At 41.5% G+C, this 23,215-nt stretch overlaps 1 protein-coding gene across 1 annotated transcript in view; it reads left to right on the top strand.

Moving 5' to 3' along the window:
- Positions 1-16,895: 16,895 nt before the first annotated feature.
- DOCK10 (dedicator of cytokinesis 10) overlaps positions 16,896-23,215 on the top strand; it is a 144,511-nt gene continuing 138,191 nt past the window's right edge. The window contains exon 1 of the mRNA XM_077785638.1: positions 16,896-17,009. Within this exon, the coding sequence (XP_077641764.1) occupies positions 16,896-17,009 (114 nt within the window). The remainder of the gene's footprint in view (positions 17,010-23,215) is intronic.

Genomic DNA, 23,215 nt, shown 5'->3' with positions numbered 1-23,215 from the left:
AAGTTATTTCCTCATGTGGACCTCCAGGTGTCTGTTCTGCACAGAATGTTCTGGGAGATGAAAAGCTCCTGAAGGAAAACAGTCTGGGAGCAGAAGTTCATTAGGCTGTGAATGGCTTGGGTAAGGACACCTAGGAGAGAGTTATGAAATACTGTATTAGTTCTGGGGAGTGGGAACCTCTCCATGATATTCTCTAAAGGAAAGATGATGCTTTCATTTAACACCGGCAGAAGATGGATTATCTGAATACTTGGAGGAAATTGTGTGAGGAGATGAGTTAAGAGCTATTAATCAACAAGGACTGCTAAATTGAAACAAATGCAATCCAATATACTTCAGACTGTCCTGGGCAACAGAACACTTACCCAGATTGGGATCACAAGAAAATAATTTATGCTGGGGAAGTTTCAACCTAGGAGGAAATTATAAGCATATGTTTTGGGGCAGCTGTAACCTAGAGCATTGTGGAATATGATTCTTAGTAATTAATATTGCAAAAGCAAGGACACCAGCATCTGAAGTGCTACCTATAGTATATTAGCAAATTACTCTTAGTAATAGGAGTACTGCTAGATAACAGAGGAGTTTCAGCCTTATGCTGGCAAATTAGTTATTGGATCAGAGAGAGTCTCCTGCTGATTAGACAAAGTGGCTGAATAGAAATAGAATAGACAATGTATTATATGGATGGAAAATACATTAGAAGAATGTTAAACATATGGAAAGCATTTAAGACTCTGAAGGGGGAAAATGGCTGGATCAAATCTGAAGTAAGAAATGTTCTCTGTGAGACACAGGGGTTTTGAAGCTAAAGAGAAACCTTAAAGATTGTGGTTTACGCTTTTGTTCTTCCTTTCTTCACTTCCTTATAAAATGCCTGCTCTTATGGGAACCCACAGGTCCCAGCCAGGCACAGAGCAGTGCCAGCCCACAGTTGCAGTGGGCTCCCTTCCCATTTCTGAAGCAGTAGGACTTCTCTTTCCTCCCTGTGCCACCCTGCCCCCAGCTCCACTTTCCCACTGACTCCAGCCAGTGTGATTTTACACGTTTTGCTAGCACAATTATAGAGTACTTTGACTTCTACAGAAGAGCTGAGAGAGGGATAGAATTTAAGTTTAGAAGTATGCAGAACTTTAAGTCTGTGATAAAAAATAATGTCTGCAAATGGTTCATGTGAGGCAAAATGTCCTCGAAATGCAGACCTTGTGGGTAGGCTGTTGGTAATGGCTTACACCTCCATTAGGAACATGCAGAAAATCTGGCACGGAAGATTGTTTAGGCATTTTTATAGGCCACTGACTCTAGATGGGTGTTCTAATGTTTGCCTTTCTGAAAAAGCAGTTGTGATACTGCAGCCCATTATTTCTTTCCCATTTTATCTCTTGAAAACAGCACGTCAAGTAGTTTAAAATCTCTGTTTGGGACCTGCTCTGAGCTGGCTTTCCTGGAGAAGTCTTCTAACCATCAGCCGAACACTGCAGCAATTTCAAATTGGATTTGCCACCCAGCATGAAGCCAGGTGGGATTTGGGTGATTTAGGTGTAAAGATGTGCTCCTGCAAACCCCACCAAACTGCTGCCACAGCACCTGAGCAACACAGTTTGCTAATGGCTCTGGTAATAAGTTGCTCAGAGCACATGGAGTGCATAGGAGGAGGCTCAGTTGTGGCTGTTTGCTTCAATACACATTTTCTAAGCAAAAGGTGTTCAGGAATTCCTTGCTCTAAGTTGTCCTCTTTAAACCATTTTGGTATTTTGAATTGGTATTGGTTGTGTAGAAAATAGTGACTTGGGAATGGTTTTCTCTTTTTTGAGAGACTTCAAAGCCATGTTTCCCATTCCTTTGGCTATAGTGTCAGCAGCAGAAACTGCTCTGTGTCTGGCTGAAGCAATACCTGTGGACAAAATCAATTCAGTTCTCTGGAAATAGACAACAGGCATCAAAAAGAATGAAGATGTCCTTGCATTTTGGCATTATGCAAGAATGCTTAAGTATTGTATGTCAAATAGAACAGCTACTTCTTTAACTTCGTTTCTGATCTAGTCTGAAGTAATTCACTATTGTTTTTGCAATAAAAATCCATGCCAGGGCTGAAATCCCAAACAAAGTTTCCTGCCTTCAAGTCTTCCCACTATATTCTGATATTGACCATTTTGGAAAGCAATTTCCTGCTTCCCTTTTCATGTAAATCATTCTAAGAGGAGATGCTCCACTGAAGAATGAGATGCATTTGTTTATCACTTTGTTAATGTTGTTTTCTCACTTAAATACTGGTGTTTCTGTTGCATGAGTGTTCATGTGACATTTATGTTTATGTCTATGTAGCTTCATAACTTCAGAGAAAGTTTGAAAACATCAGATAGGTTGGGCAACCTATGGATATAAAAACCTAACTTTAAATATATTAATAAAAAATAAGAGGGATAATACAGACTAAATGCAGCCAGTTATAACTGTAGGCAAGCAAAGACTAGGAGGAAGTTGGCTACTGTACTAATATCTGGTATTTCATACAAAATTAGACATGTCACAGTCTGGCCAGGAAGATGATATCAACAGGACTAATTTACCCAACAATATGCTGAGTTGAATGAGAAATAAAGACTTGCGGAATATTCCAAATTCTGACTGATCTGACTTTTTCCTTCTGTTTTTAAACAGAAGAGTTGTAAAATTTTACTTGTATGATACTTCTAGTTGAAAAGCTTTCACTGGGAAAAGCTCTTAAGCTTTATTTATATACCGAATTTATTTTGTGTACTACTTTAATCTCCAATGTTCTTGAAACCTGCAGGACAGCTCTTGAGTGTTGCTGTCCTAAATACACACAAAGACAATGTGTGTGGGAGGAGGTTATATTTTTACACTGACTTAAAATCCCTGATCTCCAGGAGTCACATACAGGAATAGCTGAATGCTTCATCACTGGAACATTCTAGATAATTGTTTTAGTGGCATAACACATGTATAAGCACTGATCTCTACCTCTGCACACTGAGTGTAGCATTCTGACACAGTAATAGTGCAGGTAAATAGAATCATATGGTAGATAATATTTGGGAAACAGACCCCAATCTCTTGGGGTGCAGTGCAGGATCTCATACCTGCATTTAAATTTTGTATTTGATATCAATTCATCATAATTTTGAATTTTCTGTTAATTGATCTTGTCTTACTTCAGGCCTTTTGGCATCCTATTGCACTCATCTCCCAACAGAATAATTTTTGTTTTATACATCTTGGAAATAGTCTTCCAGCATATGATCCCACTGTTTTCCAGACACAGAAATATAAAATCTCTAACAATCTGAATAACTTAAAGGATTGTTATGATCTATGCTTAGTTCTTGAGTGACTGGACTGTGCTATCCCCACTCACAGACAAATATATTACTGGCTACAAACTGGAAAAAACTGCATGCAGTGCTCTCAGTAGGTGACATGCTTAATATACCTTATCAAATAGAAAGACTTTGACCTTAGCAATATTAAACCTCTGTTGTTTTTTCCTTGATTCTTTTCCTTTAAAGAGTTCTGCAGAAATTGTTTTGTATGTTGCTGTATCTGCTTATTTAACTACTTGGGATAAGTACATCACTGATTAGTTGTTTCTGATTGTTTTACTGCTTTGAACCCTTGCCTAACTCTTTCTTCCCACCAAGCCTCTGCTTCCACTCTGGATCTTTACCCTGCATTTTCACTCAGCAAACAACAAAATGCAGCAGAGCATTAAAAATATCACTGACTATGGGATGTAATAACATTCAAAGTTGAAATACCTGACTGCTACTTCATTAAAAATTCAAAATTCAGAAGATTTTGACTCTGCTAGTCTCCTGCTTCTGTCAAAATTTGTACCAGTACATTTTTACATTTTTTGTACATTTTGGCTTCTTGAAATCCTCCACAGGATCTCATTTTAGCAAGTATTAAATACCAGTGCACAAAAGTAATGCTTAGCCCCTTTTAGTATTCAGAGTCTGCATCTTTCTGACTTACTCATCTGCAGAGCACAGTCTGATACTTTCCAGGTCTGCCTGACAGATTGTGGAGGGATCTTGTGGAGAATATCCCACAGCAGCGAAAAGAAATAGCACACACGCCTTATCCAGCAGCTCCATGGCTCAGGCATGCATCTGAAATGCTGGAAATCCCAGATCAGCTTTCTATTTAGGTGAGTTAATCTGAATCACTCTCTCCCAGGATAAAGCCCTAATAAACATATATACAGGGTTGAGGTATTCAGCCTTCAGACCAGAGTGTCTGCAGTGCAGAAGGACATCATGGACACTCTACAGCACCTTCCCAGTTTTCCTGAGGATTTTGCAGTCCCTTATTGCTGTGTGACTGTGTCTGTCTCTCAAAAGCAGCAGGGCACTGGACTTCCACCTGGACATGGTCACAGGCTGGTCAGAGCACATGGGAAAGCTGGAAGTAGAGGGCCTCACATCTCTATTTCCCTGCTGCAATAAAAATACTGGAATACTGTTGCCTTTTAGGTGCAGGCAACAACCAAATAAGGGTTCAGACAGAGAGGGCATGAAAACCTGGAGGTACTGGCAATTACCCAGAAGAGGAGAGGCATATATATCTGTGGGGGGATTTGCATCTTGTTTATCCTCTGTGCACTCTGTAGCCCAAATTGCCTTAGCAATAGATATGTCAAAACATTTGCATTCAGGCAGTAAAATTTTCTCTTTGACAGACCAGCTGACCTTCCAGAGCAGGGTTGTGCTATATCAGATACAGCACACTGAGAACACATTCTCACATGACATTCTCATAAACAGACTAAGGCAGCAGAATCTAGATTAAATCATCATTAGCTGAGTACAGGACCAGCTGAAAACTGTCCAAAGGTCAGGTGTCAATTGGTTTGCTAAAACAGAAGGAAATTTCAAGAGAAAGCCGTCCTCAGCTTAACTGTAATAGATCTCTTGGCTACTGACATAACAGTAGAACAAAGTTGGTCTATTAACATTTGTAGATGATGCTGTGCAGGGAAGGATTGCAGTACTTTGATGTAGAAAACCAGAATATTCAGACATTTAATAAATGGTCTGAAATTCACCACTTGACATTTAGTCCAAAACATTGCATTTCAGATAAATTGGGTACTCAAACAGGAAAAAGGAGAGTAACCAGCCAAGCAGCAGAAAGATGCAGGAGTCTCACACCTCAGTGGAAGTACAAAGATGGTGATGTTACTGTGAGGGCAGATCTCTCAGTGATGAGAAAAACTAGAGAGCTTAGTCCAGGAAGACAAGAAGGCAGAAGGTATGTGGAGGAAAGAGACATAACACTAAGCCTTGAGGATATCCTTCACCCTGCCTCCAAAAAAGATGTGAACTCTTATGACCCCTATACCCTTACATGCCTTTTCTACATAAAGGCTTCCTTACCTAATCTGAGGTAAGTTGACATAAAAAAAAGAGAATGTAAAATGGAATAAATAATGACAAGTGAATTGGGCTTTTAGGATTAATGGATTAATATTCTTTCTTGTTTAATCATCTAATTTTAACTTTCACTATAGGTGGGAAACCATTTGCAGGGACAAAGCTTATCTCCCACCTGTGACTAATCAGCTGGCAGAAACTCAAGTGTCACCCCCTCCAAGTGAAATCTGGGTAGGGATAGAGCTTTAAAGAGGGACTTTACACTGTGTATCTATGGGGAGGGAATGACTGTAACATCCCTATTTTTTGTTTATGGCACGTGTTATGTCTGATTTGCATGCATCATTGCACTTCTGTGTAAATGTAAAGTGATGAAAGGTGGGCCTAGAAATTTTAAATTGTTGGGGTCCACATAAAACAACATTTAAGGACACAGTCAGGGACTCCCTGCATGTTAAACTGGGAATTCAGGGAGCTATAATTATTAATGTGGGATTAGTCATAAATAAATATTAAATAGTCATAAAAGAAATCCTGATGTTAACCCCTGATGTTTTTGTTATTACCCCTCAAAGGAACTATTAAGTATTACAGATCTTCTGGCTGAGCAAGAATTATTCCAAAGCTGAAGAGATGGCCTAAAGGAAAATGGAGCAGCTCAGAAAACAGAGCAATAGTCTAATTGTGATGGGCCCAGAGATGCAGCCAAAGTCACCTGGACAGTTTATCATATAGGCAGATGCTGATGCTAGAGACTGATTTTTAGGTCTTGATATCTGCCTAATGAGCCCACTGCTCTAGGAGAAATACACACGCAGTAAATGCCTTTATGAATCTGCAGTATCAAGTCCCAGGCAGTGTACTAATGCAGCCTGTAATACTTGCATTTTCTGGTGTTTTCACTTATCTTTTATGTGTGACACATTTCAAGTTAGATTTTTTTCAGCTTTCTGACTACAGTTTTCTTTTAAGAACCATTGCTCATGACAATGGCACCTGCTCTGATCTCTACCTGCTGCTTGTAGTGCCAAAGCATTTCCAGTTTTCCTGTCCCACCAACTCTCCAAATGTGGGTAGTAGAATTTCTATTTGCTTGTCTCTGATCCACCCCTGAGTGGATCATAAAATAACCCAGTGGTTTATTGCCTTATAAACGAATGAGGGACAGTGGTCTGTAGTGGAACCTCATTTGGGCCTGGAGGCTACAGGGACGTGTCACAAAATGGTAGCAGTAAGGAAAGTTTAAAAAACAGGTGGTTAACTATCATGGCATGTTGAAGGCAGAAGGTGGACCAAGAATACCCCACATGACTGTTTCCACTGTAGAGGTAGCAGGGAGGGAAGGCTTTCTTTTAAACTTAAGTTTCTGCACCTGGGGAAATGAGCGGCTCTGTGTTCTACCGCACGGATGGTAAAGTAAAAGGTATCATATAGAAAAAAGGAGGTGGTAATTGCTGTAAAAATCTGCCCTTACATGTAATATATGCATCTTTCCTCTCTGCCACATTAATCAATCTATGGAAGTTGAATGAGAATGTGTGTACACTTCAGGAGAGAGTTTTTCCTCATGTTAAAGATGTACTTCAGTAGTAAGTTAGGAGGTCCTTCTTGCTTATACAGGGGAGAATGTCAAAGTCCAGTAAAATTAGTGGAATTAGTCCCATGAACTTTAATGAGATTTGGTCAGTCTCAATAACATGATGTATTGTTACTATCAAATAAAAGCCAGAACCTGATAACAGCTCCAGAGTACAGCTGCAGGCTAGCTTTTAACACTCTTCTCTAGTTACATTGAGTATATAGAGTTACCCTAAGCAGAGTAACTTCTTATTCCATCTTGTTGAATGTGTTTATTTATGAGTACAGAAAGAGGAGAGATGTCTTGGCACCTGTCATTGCTACAGACAGTAAGAGAGGAGCAGAATTATTTTACATTGACTGATGCTGGCAGAAGTTCCTGTTCAGATTTTAGTTGGTCTCCATGGGTAGCTCTCTCCATTGGATGTTATGTAGCTATGGTATCCATCTGTGCTCTCATTTAATAACAAATCACTTTCTAATAATTAGTATTTTTGTACTCTGTTCTGTATTAGAACTTCTATTTATAGATTTTGTGATACACTCCAAAGATTCAAGAAATCCATCAGAAAGAAGACATTTTATTTTCCAGTGTGGAGTATGCTCATACAACCTGCTGCTTTAATTTACACCATACAAGTTACAGTCTGAGCTTGACCTCAAATCGGCCTTGTTGCTGGATAGGTGAAAAGGATTTTTGTTTAAAATACAATTATTTTTAGTTTATTAAGTGTCTAAATTTAAAGTAAACCTATTGCCATTCTAGTATTGCTGTTTGTAAATATCAAGTGATTGCTGGAGGGCACACAAACTTTATGTGGTGCAAGGAAATTGGACCCAGAGGCAGCTCTTATAGTCTAAAAAAATAGATTAAACTCTGATTTTCACTTACATAAATTGGTTACAATCAGCTGATAAGCAAACAGTTTATACTTCAAGGATGACATTTCCCCCTTTCTCCTGCCAATGCATCCATGTGAGCTTTTGAGGGGTTTTAGGATTTTTCCTGTTTGCCATTGAATAGGACAGAGGGAAGATAAGTTGACTATCTCCTTTTTCTTATTCCACAAGTTCCCTTGTAAGTGAAGAAGAAAGCAGCAAATTTTAGCAAAACTAAACTTCTAGAGAGTAAATTTCAGAATGCTTGTTTACATTTCTTTTCTGACACATGTTTATGGTGTAGCACTTTATTCAACCCTTCTGACTCAGAAGCGGGAGTGGGCCCAAGAGTATTCTAACTTGGAAAATTCAAGTCCCTGGATGTTTTATAAAGAGCCAGATTACATCAATCTGAGTGTTTTCCACAACTAAATCAGCCCTGGCAATAGTGTTCTTGCAGTGTCCAGACAAGGTTCCAGAGGGGTTGTGGGAGACATCTTAAACCTTTCTGCATTCTGGTGGCAAAGAGGGTGAGAAGATTTGGTCTCACTCAGAGCGTTTGTTCATGAAGTGAAACTAAAAGTGATTTCAATGACTTTGTGTGAGAGGCAAGAGTGGAAATAGAGAGCAAAACTTACCCCAAAGCCACATGATGTGACCACGTTTCCACTTCAAGAAGAAGGCTTTAAGAGCCTGTGTGTGTTTGTGGTAGGGACGGGGCTGCTGCTGTGGCTCCTTCTCACTTTTCCAGCACAGCAACAGAACAAGAGTCTAAGAGGGAGCACAGGAAAGGCCTCTGCTTTTCCTGTGACATTTGAGGACAATTCCTCCCCCTGTGCAGGCAGGGTGGTGGGAGGAAGTCAAGGATAAGGGCAGAGGCCACTCACTGATGCTCCTGGCTGTATTTAGGGATGTGCAAGCTGGTGGATGCATTTCCTGAACAACCTCTTCCACAGTTTGAGTGCTCTGACTATGAACTCCAGCATCTAATCTTCTTTCCTTTTTTTTTTTTTTCCACAAATGGAGCAAGAAAAAAAAAAAGTTCTTTCCTCCCAAAGGAAAGTACTGAATCATGTCCAGCACATTTATCCTCTTCACTTCCATCTGGTCATGCAGAATTTCCAGCCTCCAGCAGCTGCTTTCCCACTGTGGCAGCTGTACATTGCTATAGGTATGTTGCTGCACCCCAACAAACCACCAAAAAGAAAGGGGCAGCAGTAGGTTCAGCCTTTACTTCCTCCTGCTTTAAACTGGACCAAATAGAAACCTGTGTCTACCTTTATAAAAATGACTGAAATATATAATTGGCTTTCTGCCTTGTTTCTGTTACCTGCTTCATTATTGGTTACAGTTATGTCTTCCTTTTCTAAAGAGTTGACTCTCTGTATATATGCAGTGCCCAAGAGTTTTGGCAGAAGTCAGGTTGGCTGGTTTTGCTGTTCATTGATTTATACCACAGTTCTTATCATCTATGTGCTCTGTATGTTCATGCAGGGGAAAAAAAAAAAAAAAAAAAGTGCAACATCTGCTTTTAAAAAAGGAAAATGCAACAAAGTATCCCACTTTTATCCAGGAGGATTACCCATTAAACAATGGTTACATTCAATTCTCATGTCAGTTCTTTTTCATTGGAAATTTTTACCTGTGAAGTAGCAGGCCAAACACATTTTAAAATTTAAATTTAGAGGTCACAAGACCCATCCTATTAATCATTTCAAGCAGAAGAAAAATCAAGCAGACTATGTGTTTAGAAAAGAAAAAAGAGGATCCTGGAATGCAATCCTCAATGCCAAGTACACTTTGTATAGAGTATCATGGAAAAACAGCATTTAAAAACGGAAAGGTCAGGATCTTGACCTGTTTGACTTCCACAAATGGTAAAATATGCTTACTGTGAAAGAAGAGTATGTGCTATTGAAGTATGGAACATGAAAGTGAGAATTAAAAGCATGAAGACAATCTTGCCTTTGGTATCATCTATAAGTACAGTGAAAAATGTGCAGGTGGAGCACTTAACTAGAAGCTTCAAGCTGCTCTGAATATTCCTAAATTAAGACTGTGATCAGAGAGAATTACCTTAAGCTTCTGCTATTTTATATTTAAATTTTCTGCCAATTTTTTAAACTAGAGAGGTGGTTCGAATGATGCACACTTGTCAAGTGCTACATGGAACAGATAGTTTCTACTTTAAAAGGGAAAAGGCTGCTTGAGCTGTAGTTTAATTTGTGTGATTATGTGCATTTTCACCAATGCAAAACATGACAGAGATTTGTTTTTTGTGACAATGGACCTCAGTCTATTTACAAGAGGGCTGGTGTCACAATTAAATCATGCATGACATTGCATCAGTCATACCAATGGAGCATCTCAGCAATGTATGTTTAGTGTAATTGATAATGGAGTCATATTTGAAAATTGAGAACATATCAATCATCCAGTGATTAAGATTAACCTGAAATTGATTTGATGTGATTTTCCTTGCAACTTCCATGCTAGAATTTTATGAGAATTTCCAAAATGAATCTGATGACTCGGCAGAGAGGGGATGTGAAGAATGACTCTTGGAAGGGCTGCAGTGCTCAGTGCTGCCATGCTTGAGAATTCATAACATCTTTGCAGAGAGAAAGGTTTAAACACCAAGCTTGTTATTTTCTACACACTTAAGAAAAGCACTCTGTATTTAACGATGTCTGTGCCCCTGTGAGTGCCTGAGCACTTACAGGATGAGTGTCTCATGAATCACTGAGTAATGCTTCTGCTCCATAAAGGTGCTTAAATCCATGTGCGAATCTTCTCCTAAGAGGCTAATACAGCTGTCACAAATTCAAGGGTTTGCACAGCTGAAGTGAAAAGAACTTTTTTTTTTGTATGTTCCAGCTAGGTATTTATAATGCTGGTCTGAATGCAGTGTTTGGATGCTTTATAAACAGCATTGCTCTTGCACTTTCACCATAGTAAAAGGGAAAGTACTGAAACTGTTTATTAGGAGAATGATTAATGTGAATTATACAGCTGACCAGAAAATGAAATACAATACCTAGATGGATTTTTTTTTTTTTTTTGTGAAACTCCAGCTCTGAATGAGACTAATAGCTTAAAATTACCACTTAAATTAGTATTAATTATTTTTGTTCTTACAAGTATTTACACATAGCCATAAATAGCCTTGTTACTCATTTGGACCTTGTGAACTAAACATTTGAACCCCTTTATATTACACACATGGTGAGGATATCGTTTTTCCCATCTTCTAGAGAAAAGTCAGATACAGAAGATAAATCCTGCAGAATAGGGATCAACACAATTGTCCAGATTATTGCCTTAACCATTAGGTAGTGACCTGTCAGTTTAAAACCATGCCACATAAAAACTGACAGTAAATTTCATGCCTATTCATCATGCAACGACACATTACCCTAAAGAAACTGGTTTGGATGAATAAATGCTTCTTGTAGTGTTAAATTTAAGGGTGTTGGGATGGGAGAGGAGCTTATCTCTAGAGTTCAAAGCATGAATGAATTCAAGACATACTGGATTTTCTGGCTGCTTATGTGATTGCATGCCCTGGTCAGAGAAAACATTAAATATATATACATCTTTGTTTTCATTTAAAATGTGTACTTGAGTACTTTGGAGGTCTTTAAATATGGAGGTGGTTTTTTTGTTGGGTTTTTTTTTTAACCCTGCAGTGTTCTGTTCTTCTCAGCTTCTTGCATTTAACGCTCTAGAAGGACAAGAATTCTGCCCTGGCATTGTAATGAAACATGAGGTGGGTATGATATTCCATAATTAAGGAAAGATACTTTGACCTTATTGAACATGTAAAATAATTACACAGCCTGTCTTCTATAAGCAGTGTGTTTTCTAATAAGAAGAATTTATAAAAAAGATAAAAGCACCGTTTGCCCAGTGTTTTAGATTTACACTTAACTACTAACTTGATCCTCATTCATTAAAGACATACGTGTGTTAATTGATTAATAAAAACAAGTACACTGTGATCCATCAGTTGTAGCTTCTCAGTGATGAGCCTACATCCTCACAGATCTAGCAGAAATAGTTAAATTTATATGCATTCACAGACTAGGTCATAGCATGAAGCTTGAAATATTTAGAGCCACCCTGTGATCCTCTTACTTGCCTTGCTAAAATAGCCCTGCTGATGCCACTGTGCTTCTACTGAGACAGCTACCCTTTCTCTAAGGGTAAATAAAAGGGCTGGAAACTTATTTCTCTTAATATCCTTTATGCTATAAGCCTATTTTTGCAGCAGTGGGCCTGTATGTGTAGATATTAAAGGCACATGCAAGAGTATTACTTTTGCAGTTTTTAATTTGAGTGTTGAAGGATGTATTTGGTGTTTGCAAGTTTTAATTTCCTTCTGTTGCTATCTTGTGTTATGACACATTAAACTTCCAACAGATCTATCACCTCGAATTTGTTGAGTTCATCCACTGGGGGATGAAGCAATGCAGATGCAGAGCAGTAGCAGCTGTGGAGGGAGCTCTCCTCAGGGCTGGGGGAGTGCTGTGCCTGAGCTGTGTTCCAGAGCAACCACAGTCGTCCTGTGCAGGGCAGGTGCCTGTGAGCAGGTGGGATGTCATGTTCTGCAGGTGGCAGAACAATTCAAGATTGTGCAACAGTGCAATTTGTAACAAACCAGATGGAGTGGCAATTACCTGGGAAGTGAATAGTGAAGACCAAAAAGTTTCTGAGTTACTGGACCAATGTAAAAGGCACTTGCATTTAGAATCGTGTTAAAGGAGTCAACCTTCTTGTGCTATTAGTAGTGATGGAGATTCCCAAAATCTGTGCAGCAAACATCTGCATCAGCATTTAGTGACAACTGAAAACTGTCCTAAAATCTAAGGAAGGTCTCACAGACAGGGAAATTCTTTACATTGCACACAGGAAAGTCTTCAAAGCCCAAGAGAAAATGAAGCTGCACTTTAGAGTATGTTTTGGGGGTTTTTCAGCTCAGATGATAAAAAAACCACAGCAGTTAGTTTCACTTTGCAGTTAGTGTGCTGACAATGAGATAGAAACGCATTTGTGGTCAGGGGCAGAAGAAGCAGGGGTGGGGGAAGGTGTGAAAAAATGAAAAAAATGTCTTGAATGCTTGTGTGCACCAGCTCAATGGTATAAGAAATAACTTTTTCACTAATCAAATTAATGAACATTTCAAGGACAAAGAAAACTTAGGTAAAATGTTTAAATACACTTCTGAGTAACCTGTTGGCGTGAACTAAACAAAGCTGGATGTCTCTGTTAGAAAACTAATGCATATTGGGTAAGTTGTGCCAGTACAGACATATAAAATGCCAGATTTCTGTGATTTTCTTCAAAAGGCAGTTATAGAAATGTTAGATTACCAAACATGCTAAAGAAGCAAACCTAAACAGTGTCACTATCTTTTGTTTTGCTGTAAGCCTGGGGGAAATGGCCACTGGGGGAAAGGGAGTCAATTCTTTGATGCAATTGTGAGAAAGTGGAACTTTTGACTATTCAAGCTTATACACAGTTGTAAAAGAAAATAGTTTTCATGATCTTGTGTGGAAAACCAGGGCTGTGGAAAACCAGGGCACTGGGAATATTTATCTGTCTGCTCTAGGGTGTCCTGACCCCAGGGTAGCACTGACTTTGACCCTTATTCATGGAGAAACTTCCAAAGCCTCAAGGTAAATTAGAAACCACAAAAGTGTGAAATAGGTTATAGAGATTGTAGATAGTAGTGTAGTATGTCACATGGGTGAGAAATTTAGGTTTTAGGATTTTTAGTATGTTATAGATGGGTTCAAGATGGAGGATATACGGTATTGTCTTGAGTTCCTTTCTTCTTTCTTTTTCTTCCTCTTCTTGGCTTTAGGTGGTATCTTGTAATTGGGTAGAAAAATCTGCATTGCAGGTCTTTAGGGGTCAGTTATTGGAGTAGAAAGGAAAATAATTTAGGTGTCACTTCTTAATTGGGTAGCTTAATTTTTGATCAGACTTAAAAGACCTTGCAACATGAGGCTGTTAGCCATTTTTGTGCTGTTTTTCCTGCACGCAGAGTCTGGTGCAGACAGTGTGCTGAAGTTTTGATAAGATAACAATAAACGGAAGCTGAAGACTGAAAAAGTCCAATGTGTCTCTCGTTCCTGACACAGAACTGCTCCAGGAGGGGCTCCCCTGCCAGGGGAGCCCCCAGGGAGTTGCCCAACTTGGGGCCCTGCAAACTCACAGTCTTGCTAAGCAGAGACAAGACTCACATGGCCTTGCTTTTTAATGCAACTGCAAATTAAAGGTTTTTACTTCTGATTAGCAGTGGTAGTGAAACAAAGTTTTTCCAAACATTCTTGAAATTTGAAAAAAAGTGTTCCAGATCCAAAGCCAACCTTGAGTGTGAAACCCAGTCCACACAGTTACTGCCAGCCATTTTATGCTGTGCTGAAATTGTTCTCCATCAGTGATATAGATGCTATCCACCTCTCAGGGGCAGCCTTAAGTAGTAATAGGAATAGGCTTCAAACTCATGCTTTAAGAATGACTTGTTTCTGTAAATCAAAATGTCTAGTCCTAGATCAGTTGGATATGCAAAGTTACAGCTCTACTGTTGCTGCTATTTTGCTAATGATAATGCGTTTATCAAGGTAAAAGTTTTTTAAAGGTGGAGAACTAACAGCTTATAGCATATACACCTTTTTAGCAGAACCACACTATGGGGTACCCAAAATCAAATGGAATGCCTCTTAGGGAGTGCAGTGGCCTTGTGCAACAACTGTCTGAAATCTGAAAACCAAAGAACTTCTGAAATACAGAAGAACTGGGAAACACACCCAAAGAGTTACTCTTGCATAAGAGATTTTGGAAAACAAACACATGCATGTAAAATCCTGGACACTTGTGCTTGGCACTATGTGTGACAATTTGAGAGACTCAGCTTGTCTTTGACAGAGTCAAAGGGGATAGCCATTTCCTAGACTATCCCTGAATGTTTACTTAGAAGGATGATCATAAAAAATGTGTTCTATTTAATCCTACTGCCTTTTTCTTTCTCATTATTTGAGTATTTGTGGATATTTCTTGCTTCCCTGCAGGCTTAAAAATGTTTGTGGTGTAGAAACAGCTGGCTCTTTTACTTCTTGATGTTTACTAATACATTTCAGCAGCCAAATGTTCACTGACAAGTATCTGCATATTCACTCAACCCCAGCTTGCCCATGTGCAGTTGTGAAGGGAGAAGTATTGTGGAGCACAGGCTGCTATTGCCTGACCACAGAGCTGACCACATCTGAGCAGGAGCAACATTACTGTACCCAAAGACAGGAATGGCTGGACATTTTTGGTCTGCTTTATGGTGATGATTTTCTTAAAACCATTTTTCAGAATGTACATGTATGTACTGAATGGAAGAAACCATTCATTTTCTTTGTCCTTTCTCACATATGCAATGTGTGCTTTCTTCGCTGTCTGCAATAAATTGCAGTCAAATTTATTCTAAATTACATCCTTGTGTTGAGGCAGAATGCTTCCCTAGTCTCTGAGGCTACTTTTTTGTTTCTTTGCAACATCAGGCTGCATTCCTAAAATTAGCGTTATATGGATTGTTTGCAAAATTAATGGAATCTCCTTTTTCATCTCACAGTAGCTTTTTGTGTCGAATTTCTCAAGAAGTGTTTTCCAATCCAGTACTGATTGGAAAAGAGCTTTAGCTTCAAACAAATGTCATCGCCAAGATATTACAATGTAGCACCTGTTGCCTGGCTAGACTAGAGAACTTTATTGCTTCAAAACCATTCTGGAGGACACTTCAGATAATTCACTTTATGGGGAAACATTTCCATTGCAGAGCAATACTTAAACTCTCTTATCATTGCTGCCTTTCTATCTTCAGTAAGCTTGGAGGACAGAACTGGGAGCCATGAGGAGGCTGCAGTGAATTTGTACCACATTGCAACCTGCTGTGTCTTACAGACAGCTACATCAAAGCACACACGGTGCTTCTGGGCAAGGGCCTAATCCAGGAGTTCTTGCAACACTTAATTCCCTAATGCAAAATCTAGCTAAATGTTAAATGACTCTGTTGGATTTTGCGTTTTAGCACCTTTGCAGCTTCAGCTGTTGCCCTCACGTGTGTACTGCAGTGTTGCCCTTCAGGCATTACACCTGAAGCTCTCCGAGTTTCATTTCAATCTTTTCTTACAGGGATTGCCATGCACTCAGGTGTGTCATCTCCTATGGTTACCTCCTTTCCCAGTTTAACTGGAGAAAGAAAACTCCGCATTACAGAGGACAATGTAAGTATTATTGTGCAAAGAAATTAAGATACTGCTCTCAGCGATCCTTTATTCTCCACATTGCAACTTTAGTGTTAAGGCATAAAGCTGTGTTCCTACTAACAGAAGGTGTGATCGTTGTGCTGGGGGCTGGGAGAACTGTGACTATTGTGTAACTTCTGTGAGCTTAAATGGCTAAACTTAATAGTCAATCGGCTGAGTTTGCCGCGGTGAAGAGAGGGACGGCAGGACTGGGAGACATCCAGCCTTGATCTGTGCAGGCTCTCCGTGCTGCTCGGAGGATGCTTTCTAAGAGCTCAGTGGACGGTGGTGATGACCAGAGAGTGGATTTCTCGTGAAACCTGGTCACCACTTCGGTTTCATCCCCTGAACCGCGTTCCCACCTTAGCCCGCGGTTAACGCCAAGAGCAGCTCTTCCTGTGCGGAGCCCACCCGCAGCCTCGCCGGGAGAGCATCCTTCAGCGAGCACAGGCGCGGAAAGCGGCGCGGCTGCCCGGCCCGGCTCGGGCTCCCCCGGAGCCCCCCGTCCCTCCCGCTGCGCAGCGCTCGCAGCAGCCGGGCCGTGCCCGCCGCCCCTCGGGCCGGCGCTGCCCCGCCGCGCACATGGCCAGCGCGGGCGGCCCGGGGAGGGTCGGCGGGCGGCCCCCGCCCCGCACACCTCCCCCGCGCGGGGGGAGCGGCGGGGAAACCCCCAGTTCCGCTTCCTGACGGCGCCGCGGCCCGGGCGGGGAGCGGCGGCCGGAGCGCGGGGCTGCCGGCGCCCATGGCCGGCGAGCGGACGCGGCGCTTCACGCGGAGCCTCCTGCGGCCGGGGCAGGCGGCGGAGCTGCGGCACAGCGCGGCCGCCGCGGCCGCCAGCGGGCGGCTGCAGCTGCGGGTGAGTGCGCGGGGCAGCGCCGGCGGGCGCCGGCACCGGCCCGGGTGCGAGGCGCGCTCGGCTCCGGGGAGAGCGCGGCGGCGGCGCCGGGAGCCCCGGCCCGCCCGGCCCCGAGCGGAGCAGCCCGCGGGCAGCGCCTCCCGCGCCACGGCCGACGGCTGACAGCCCTCGCTGACATTCCCCTGACATCCCCCCTGACAGCCCTCGCTGACATTCCCCTGACATCCCCCCTGACAGCCCTCGCTGACATTCCCCTGACATCCCCCCTGACAGCCCTCGCTGACAGCCCCGCCGGCGGCCCGGCATCCCGCTCCGCGTTGGCCGGTGTCGTGTCCCGGTGGCTGCGCTTCGCGGCGGCGGCGCAGCGGGAGCGGGGAGCGGCCGGGCGGAGGGGACGGGCGCGGCGCTCGGCCGGGACGGGCGCGGGCTGCCCGGTGTGTGACAGTCCCGTGCGTGTCGGTCCCGCACAGCCCGGCTGTCAGTCGCGACCAGAAGCGTGCGCGCTCCGGTGATTTCCGCTGGAATCCCCGCGCACGAAGCCTCAAATGCCACGGAAACACACAACACCCTGTTCTTCCTTTTAAAATGCTCTGCACGAGGCTTCAGGCCCCGTGTCGCTCCATCAGTGGAGTTATCTCCACCGTTATGTAGTTGTGCCTAAGTCCTTAGCTGGTAGGCATAGACGGCAAATCGCTGGGGCTCACGAGCCTTTTCAAATCTCTAGGTATTTATGAGTCATTTATTAGCCATTTTGGTATTAAGATACCTTTGGACTTTAAACTGTATGTTATGAGACTTATATGACTCTTTAGATGATTAAGCATATCATTTCTGTGAATCATTTAATTCCGATAAATATTTTCATTTTCTAGTCTTTCAGGCGAGACAGCTCATGAAGTAGAGGGAAAGTTTTAAGTGAAAGGTCACCACTCATCAGTTTAGCCCACAGCTATAATACATTCTCTCTGCATAAAACAGAAAGCATTTCTGCAAGTGAGTTCCCATAAAGTTTGTGGGCATTTTCCATCATCTGAGGAGTCTTGCCCAGTACAGATGGAGAGCTGTGCTAAAGCGACTGCTGTGTTTAGACACAGCAGTCAATTCACAGTTCCTAGTTACCTCCACACCAAATGTGAGTTGTTTTCTTTACGTCACTAGATTTGAAGCACTTTTACAGTTAGCTTTGAAGGTCATCATAAAGTATTCCAAAACTCATGATTTTTGAAAGTTTAGAAGAAGTTACACGTCGCTTCTGACTTTCCACAAATGTTGTGTGTGCTATGTCAATTCCCAAAGCATCTCTACAACTGCACCACCAACAGATTTACATGGTCTCACCTGCTGGGCACAGAGATCAGAATTTGGCTCATTATCAAACAAGATGCACTACAGTGATGGAGTTTTGGTGGAAACCCTCAAGGAACCATCATGGTTGGTTTGGGCTGTGACCAGACACTGTGCTGAGTAGCTGTCCCCTAAGAGGCAATGTTTCAGTTCAAGTACCATTATTGTATTGTCTCATTGCATCTTGGAGTATTATAAATGAAGTTTTGTTAGCAATGTATTTTACTCTGCTGTCCCTTTGCTACAGGAATGCAGAAACAAAACAGAATGAAATTGATGAAGCAAATCTGAAATTGATGGTCTGCTTCCTAGAGGATGGTGGTGTTTTTAATGTGTTGCTAACAAAACTTAGACTGCTATCTTAATATAGCATTTAATTACTCCTCATGTATTCACATTCTATTTTATTCAATCTTTATTTTGTTCAGTCTTTAAACTTCAGTTCCAGGGTGACAAAAATCATCTGCCACTTCTGTGAGACTATTGTGAGACTTCCTGTTGCCTGATGAAATACACTGGTGCTGGATTTCATCACGGCTTTTGATGCAATATCTGAGGCAAATACAGTCAGATCTGAAAAGATGGTCTTTGAAAGATACTGAAGTTAAGATTTGAAGATGCCAGACCAAATTCTGGTTTCAGTTATACTGCTCAGTGGGATCACTTAGGGACTTCCAGATGTGTTTTATTCACCAGCAGGCACAATGGTTCTGAAGTCTGAGTTGCTTGCTGTGTTGAATACGTACAGCTCTGGGGAACTTAATGGAGTTACCATCTTTTTACCATACTTTTTCGGGTTGCCAGTAATGTTGCCTCTGAAAGACAAAGTTTTATAACAAGCCTTATGCTGAGGTCTCACGACTGAGTATAAAGCTGCTCCCTTCAGGGTTAAATCTTTTCTACCTACATCAGCTGGACTGAGCAGAATTAACCATTGTATCTTGGCTAGCAGATGTACCAGGGTTGCAATTTGGGGCTTCCAGGTGGAGCTGTGGTGTTCTGTCCTGCCTCTGGATCTGTAACACAGAAGGCCAGGGTGGCAGGTCTGCTGAGGTGTGCTAGGGTTCCCTCCAGCCTCTGTGCCTTACAGTCAGGGATGCTGGGATGGCACAGCCATTGCAGTAAAGCTGTGTTGCTTTTGTAAAATAGTTCCACAGAACCTGACATTTCTGGCTGAATTTCAACTGACATTTTGTACCAGAAGTGAGTATTCCCACAGAAAAGAAAAATTTGATGTATTCAGTGAGGTCTGTTGGTTCTCAGCACATCTTGCTCTGGATGTATCAGCATCTTATATTCCAGTTATACTAAATCTGGTTTGTGTTGGAGTGTCCTGAAAGTTGGTTCAGCTGCTATTAAGAGTGCAAATAACTGGCAGCTACAAAGGAGGGAAAGCATAAACATGTAATGTGTAAAGAATAACATGTAAAGAGCAAAGAACTAAGTCTTCTGGTACTGCTTTTGTGTATGTCCTGTACTGAGTTGCAGCTGGACTTCTGCTGGTAACATTTGGACAGCACCTGCTCTAGGTGCAGCCCTTCAGTTCAGTAGAACAGGGATCAAATGTCTAAACCATCTTAGAGAAAAGCGAAATGTTGTGTCTTACAGCTCTTTACTGTTTTCATATAGATTTCTTCTTCTATTGTGTCCTTCACCTTTACTTTTGCTCATTTATTCATTTAATAGTTGCTAGTGTTCAGCACACAATTCTGTTTGTAAAAAAAGAAGGTGCCATTATAATCAGGAAAAATGAGTTGGCAGAAGTAAGGATGTTTGTCATTTGGTGTTTAAGAGAGGAACTTCTGCAGTACCCTGAAAGATAAAAAGTGGAAAAAGAGATTGAAGGTGGAATATATGTGTGTATCTTGCTGGTAGGGGGTAGTAACTGCAGTGTTTGGCAGAAGCAACACATTCTACATTGATTACCCAACTCTGCAGCAGGTGGGAGGAGTGATGCTATCAGGTGTTAATGGTGTATGGCTGTACTTCAGCTTGTTTCCATTGCCTACTCAAGCTTTCAAGTAGTAATGGCAATACACCAAACTACCTGGTGAAATAGATCAGCATCATCTAGAAGGTAAATAATTTATTGTATTTTGAAACTTTGATGTGAAATTCTTTGTCTCTTCTAATAGAAAACACTTGTTTGAAAGTTGCTTTATGAACACTCACTGCCACTGCCCAGGGGAGCTGAATAGCCACGCACAAGAAAGGGAAATTAATATGTCTGTTGCTTCATTTATGTCTGTCACTGCAGCAGTATTCTACTGCAAGTTTTTAAAATGGGGATGGGCCAGTCAGTTCTCCTAGAAATCAGCTTGCTAACTGCTTAGCTAGTACTGCACTTCATGTTATACTATTATTTCCAGATCTCAATTAATTTGGCTAAGTACTGCTGGCTGCAGTCCTCTTCCTTTACATAAAGTGTTGTGACACTGTTTTTATGAAAGAGCTGTGGCAGGTCTTGCTCCTCATCTCTCTCCATCGTTAAACAAGTTAATAGCAGTCTGGAATTGGGCTGTTGCTCCACATGTCTTTTTTTTGGCAGAGGTTTCTTTCCATCCCACTGCAGCCAAGCACAGAGTTGTGATGTCCAATCCCTCAGTACTGGCTCTCTCTCACGTGGAAGGCTGGATTACATGGCTCTCTCTTCTGCACAATATGGGTTCCTCTCCTTTTCACCTCACCTGGGGCCACCCTAATTCCTCCCTGAAAGAATAGATCCCCTTAGTTTCCCAAGTGTATTTTATGTAGTATGTACTTTACAAATAATAAATAACATCTCTGTTTATATTGTGGTTGTATGTTTCTAGTTTTGTGTGGGTAATGAATTGTTTTGTGACTCCAGTGGTGTGTTTTAGTCTCTCAGGAAGAGTGATGTTTGGTTTCCAGCCTCACAGGGAGCACCCACTGCCTTGGTACCTGGATAACGATGCCAGACCTTGGGCTGTGCCTGCTCTGTGTGGCCTCTTCTGGTTAAGTGATTGGGCTGGCATGTTGTGAATGAAGTGTCACTGAAAGCCTCATCTGCTGAGAAGGTACAACAGATACTGAGCTACTCCAAAAACAGAAACTGCACTGTGAAAGACTCCTTTCTCCTGAGGATGTTCTGATGTCTTCTGTTAGTCCAGAGTGAACCCAAGTAATGCATTTAAAAAGACAATGAGTCTGTCGTGGTCTTGTACCCAAAATAGACTCTCTATGCTTGCACATAGATGCACAGTCACTGTCTTCACACACCAGCCACTAGATTTTTTGTCTATTTCTCTGTGAAAAAAAAACCCAAACTGGTGCAGTAATCTTAAGAGCATGTGCATACAGAGGAAGCCTCATCCTGGTCTAGTGCTTGAGAGAGTTTGTTCATGACACTGGTGTAAGGGAGAATCTCCTGCAGGTCTGGAGCTGAGTTCTGTTATAGCAGGCCTTGGCATTTGAGATAAGTTAGGGTTTGCTCAGAGCTGACAATTTGACAGGCATATTTAGAATGTTAACGACCTTGTGCAATGTTGAAATATTAAATAGCTTGTTTATATTTGTAATTCACCTGTGAACCTTGTTCACTAATCTATACTCTAAAACTTACCTTTCATTTATGGCCTGTGTGACATCCCTTACTAGCTCAAGCACATGACCCACATTATTTGCAAGTAGTCTTTATTAACCTTTTTTTGTTGTTGTTGTTTTGAAGTGTCTGACAAGTAATCCTTTAGATGTTTTTCAGCTGGGGTATCCCAAGAACTCTTGGTCTGGCCCGGGCAAGGCTCTGATTGCTTTCAGCTGGCTGCTGGAGCTCAGATGTAAGGGTAAATCAAGTAAAGGGTACAGACAAGAATGCACTACTTGCACATTCTCCAGCTGCAAGGCTCCCTCCTCTGCAGGCAGACAAAAGGGGCAAAGTCTGCTTCTGAGCAATTCTTGGAACTTCAGCTGGCACTGGGGATGAAATTCATGCAGAAATGAGGAAAAGGAGATAAGGGAGCAGAGCCTCAGAGAGGGTGAAGACAGAGAAGGGAAGAAAATGGTTTAGAAAGAAGAAAAGCATTGGAGAAAATGGGGGAAAAAAGAAAAGACTTTGTGGGGAAGGAGAGGCTGAAGAAGACGATCAAACGAAGGAAAGAATCGAAGAGAGCTGCAAGAAAGTTTCATCAGGTTGGTGAATAACTTGTGCAGATAAGCATTAATGTGCACCCCTGGGCAGTCATTTAGGAGGTGGGGAGACCCTGGCACTTGGATTTAAATGCAAGGTTTTTACTCTTGTCTTGTGTCTGTTGCTTGACTAACTCTTTTCTTTTAAATTCATGTAGAGTCAGCTTGTGTAACTCAAAATGTTCTCAGTTTGTAGAAGTTGCCTTAACATTTTTCCTTTTGCCTGCAAGGTTAAATAAGGGGTCTTGAGAGAGAGAGAATGAACATCAATACCAAAGAGAAGCTGGAAAATTAAGTTTTGTGTTGGCTTTGGAGGAGGATGGATATACAGAGAGATAGCTTAATATTGTTGTGGTTTATAACAGGCAATTCTGCAGTGCATATGTCGCTTCCAGAAGTCAAAACATGTTTGTAACTTTTCTAACATAAGGTCAAAGGCCTATGAAGTAGTGGCACAGATGTGATTTTTACAGAAAGATTTGCTTGTCGTGTCTATATTTTTTCTAGTTTAAGATTCCCTGCATTTCATGGAACTCAATAATAATTTTCTGAATCTAAATTATACTTGCTGTCTGTTTTATAACAATTGTATATTCTTATTTTAGCAAATACCAACTTTATTCCTGTTTTTGTTGATAAGAAAAACAAAACACCAGGAGCTAACTGCCCAAGTTCATGCACTAAATCTATAGTAAAAGCCAAGTTTATCCTTCTCA

The sequence above is a fragment of the Lonchura striata genome, chromosome 10, assembly GCF_046129695.1.
Source record: "Lonchura striata isolate bLonStr1 chromosome 10, bLonStr1.mat, whole genome shotgun sequence".
Taxonomy (NCBI): domain Eukaryota; kingdom Metazoa; phylum Chordata; class Aves; order Passeriformes; family Estrildidae; genus Lonchura; species Lonchura striata.
The sequence above is the reverse complement of the archived record's forward strand: the minus strand, read 5'-3'. Positions and strand labels throughout refer to the sequence as shown.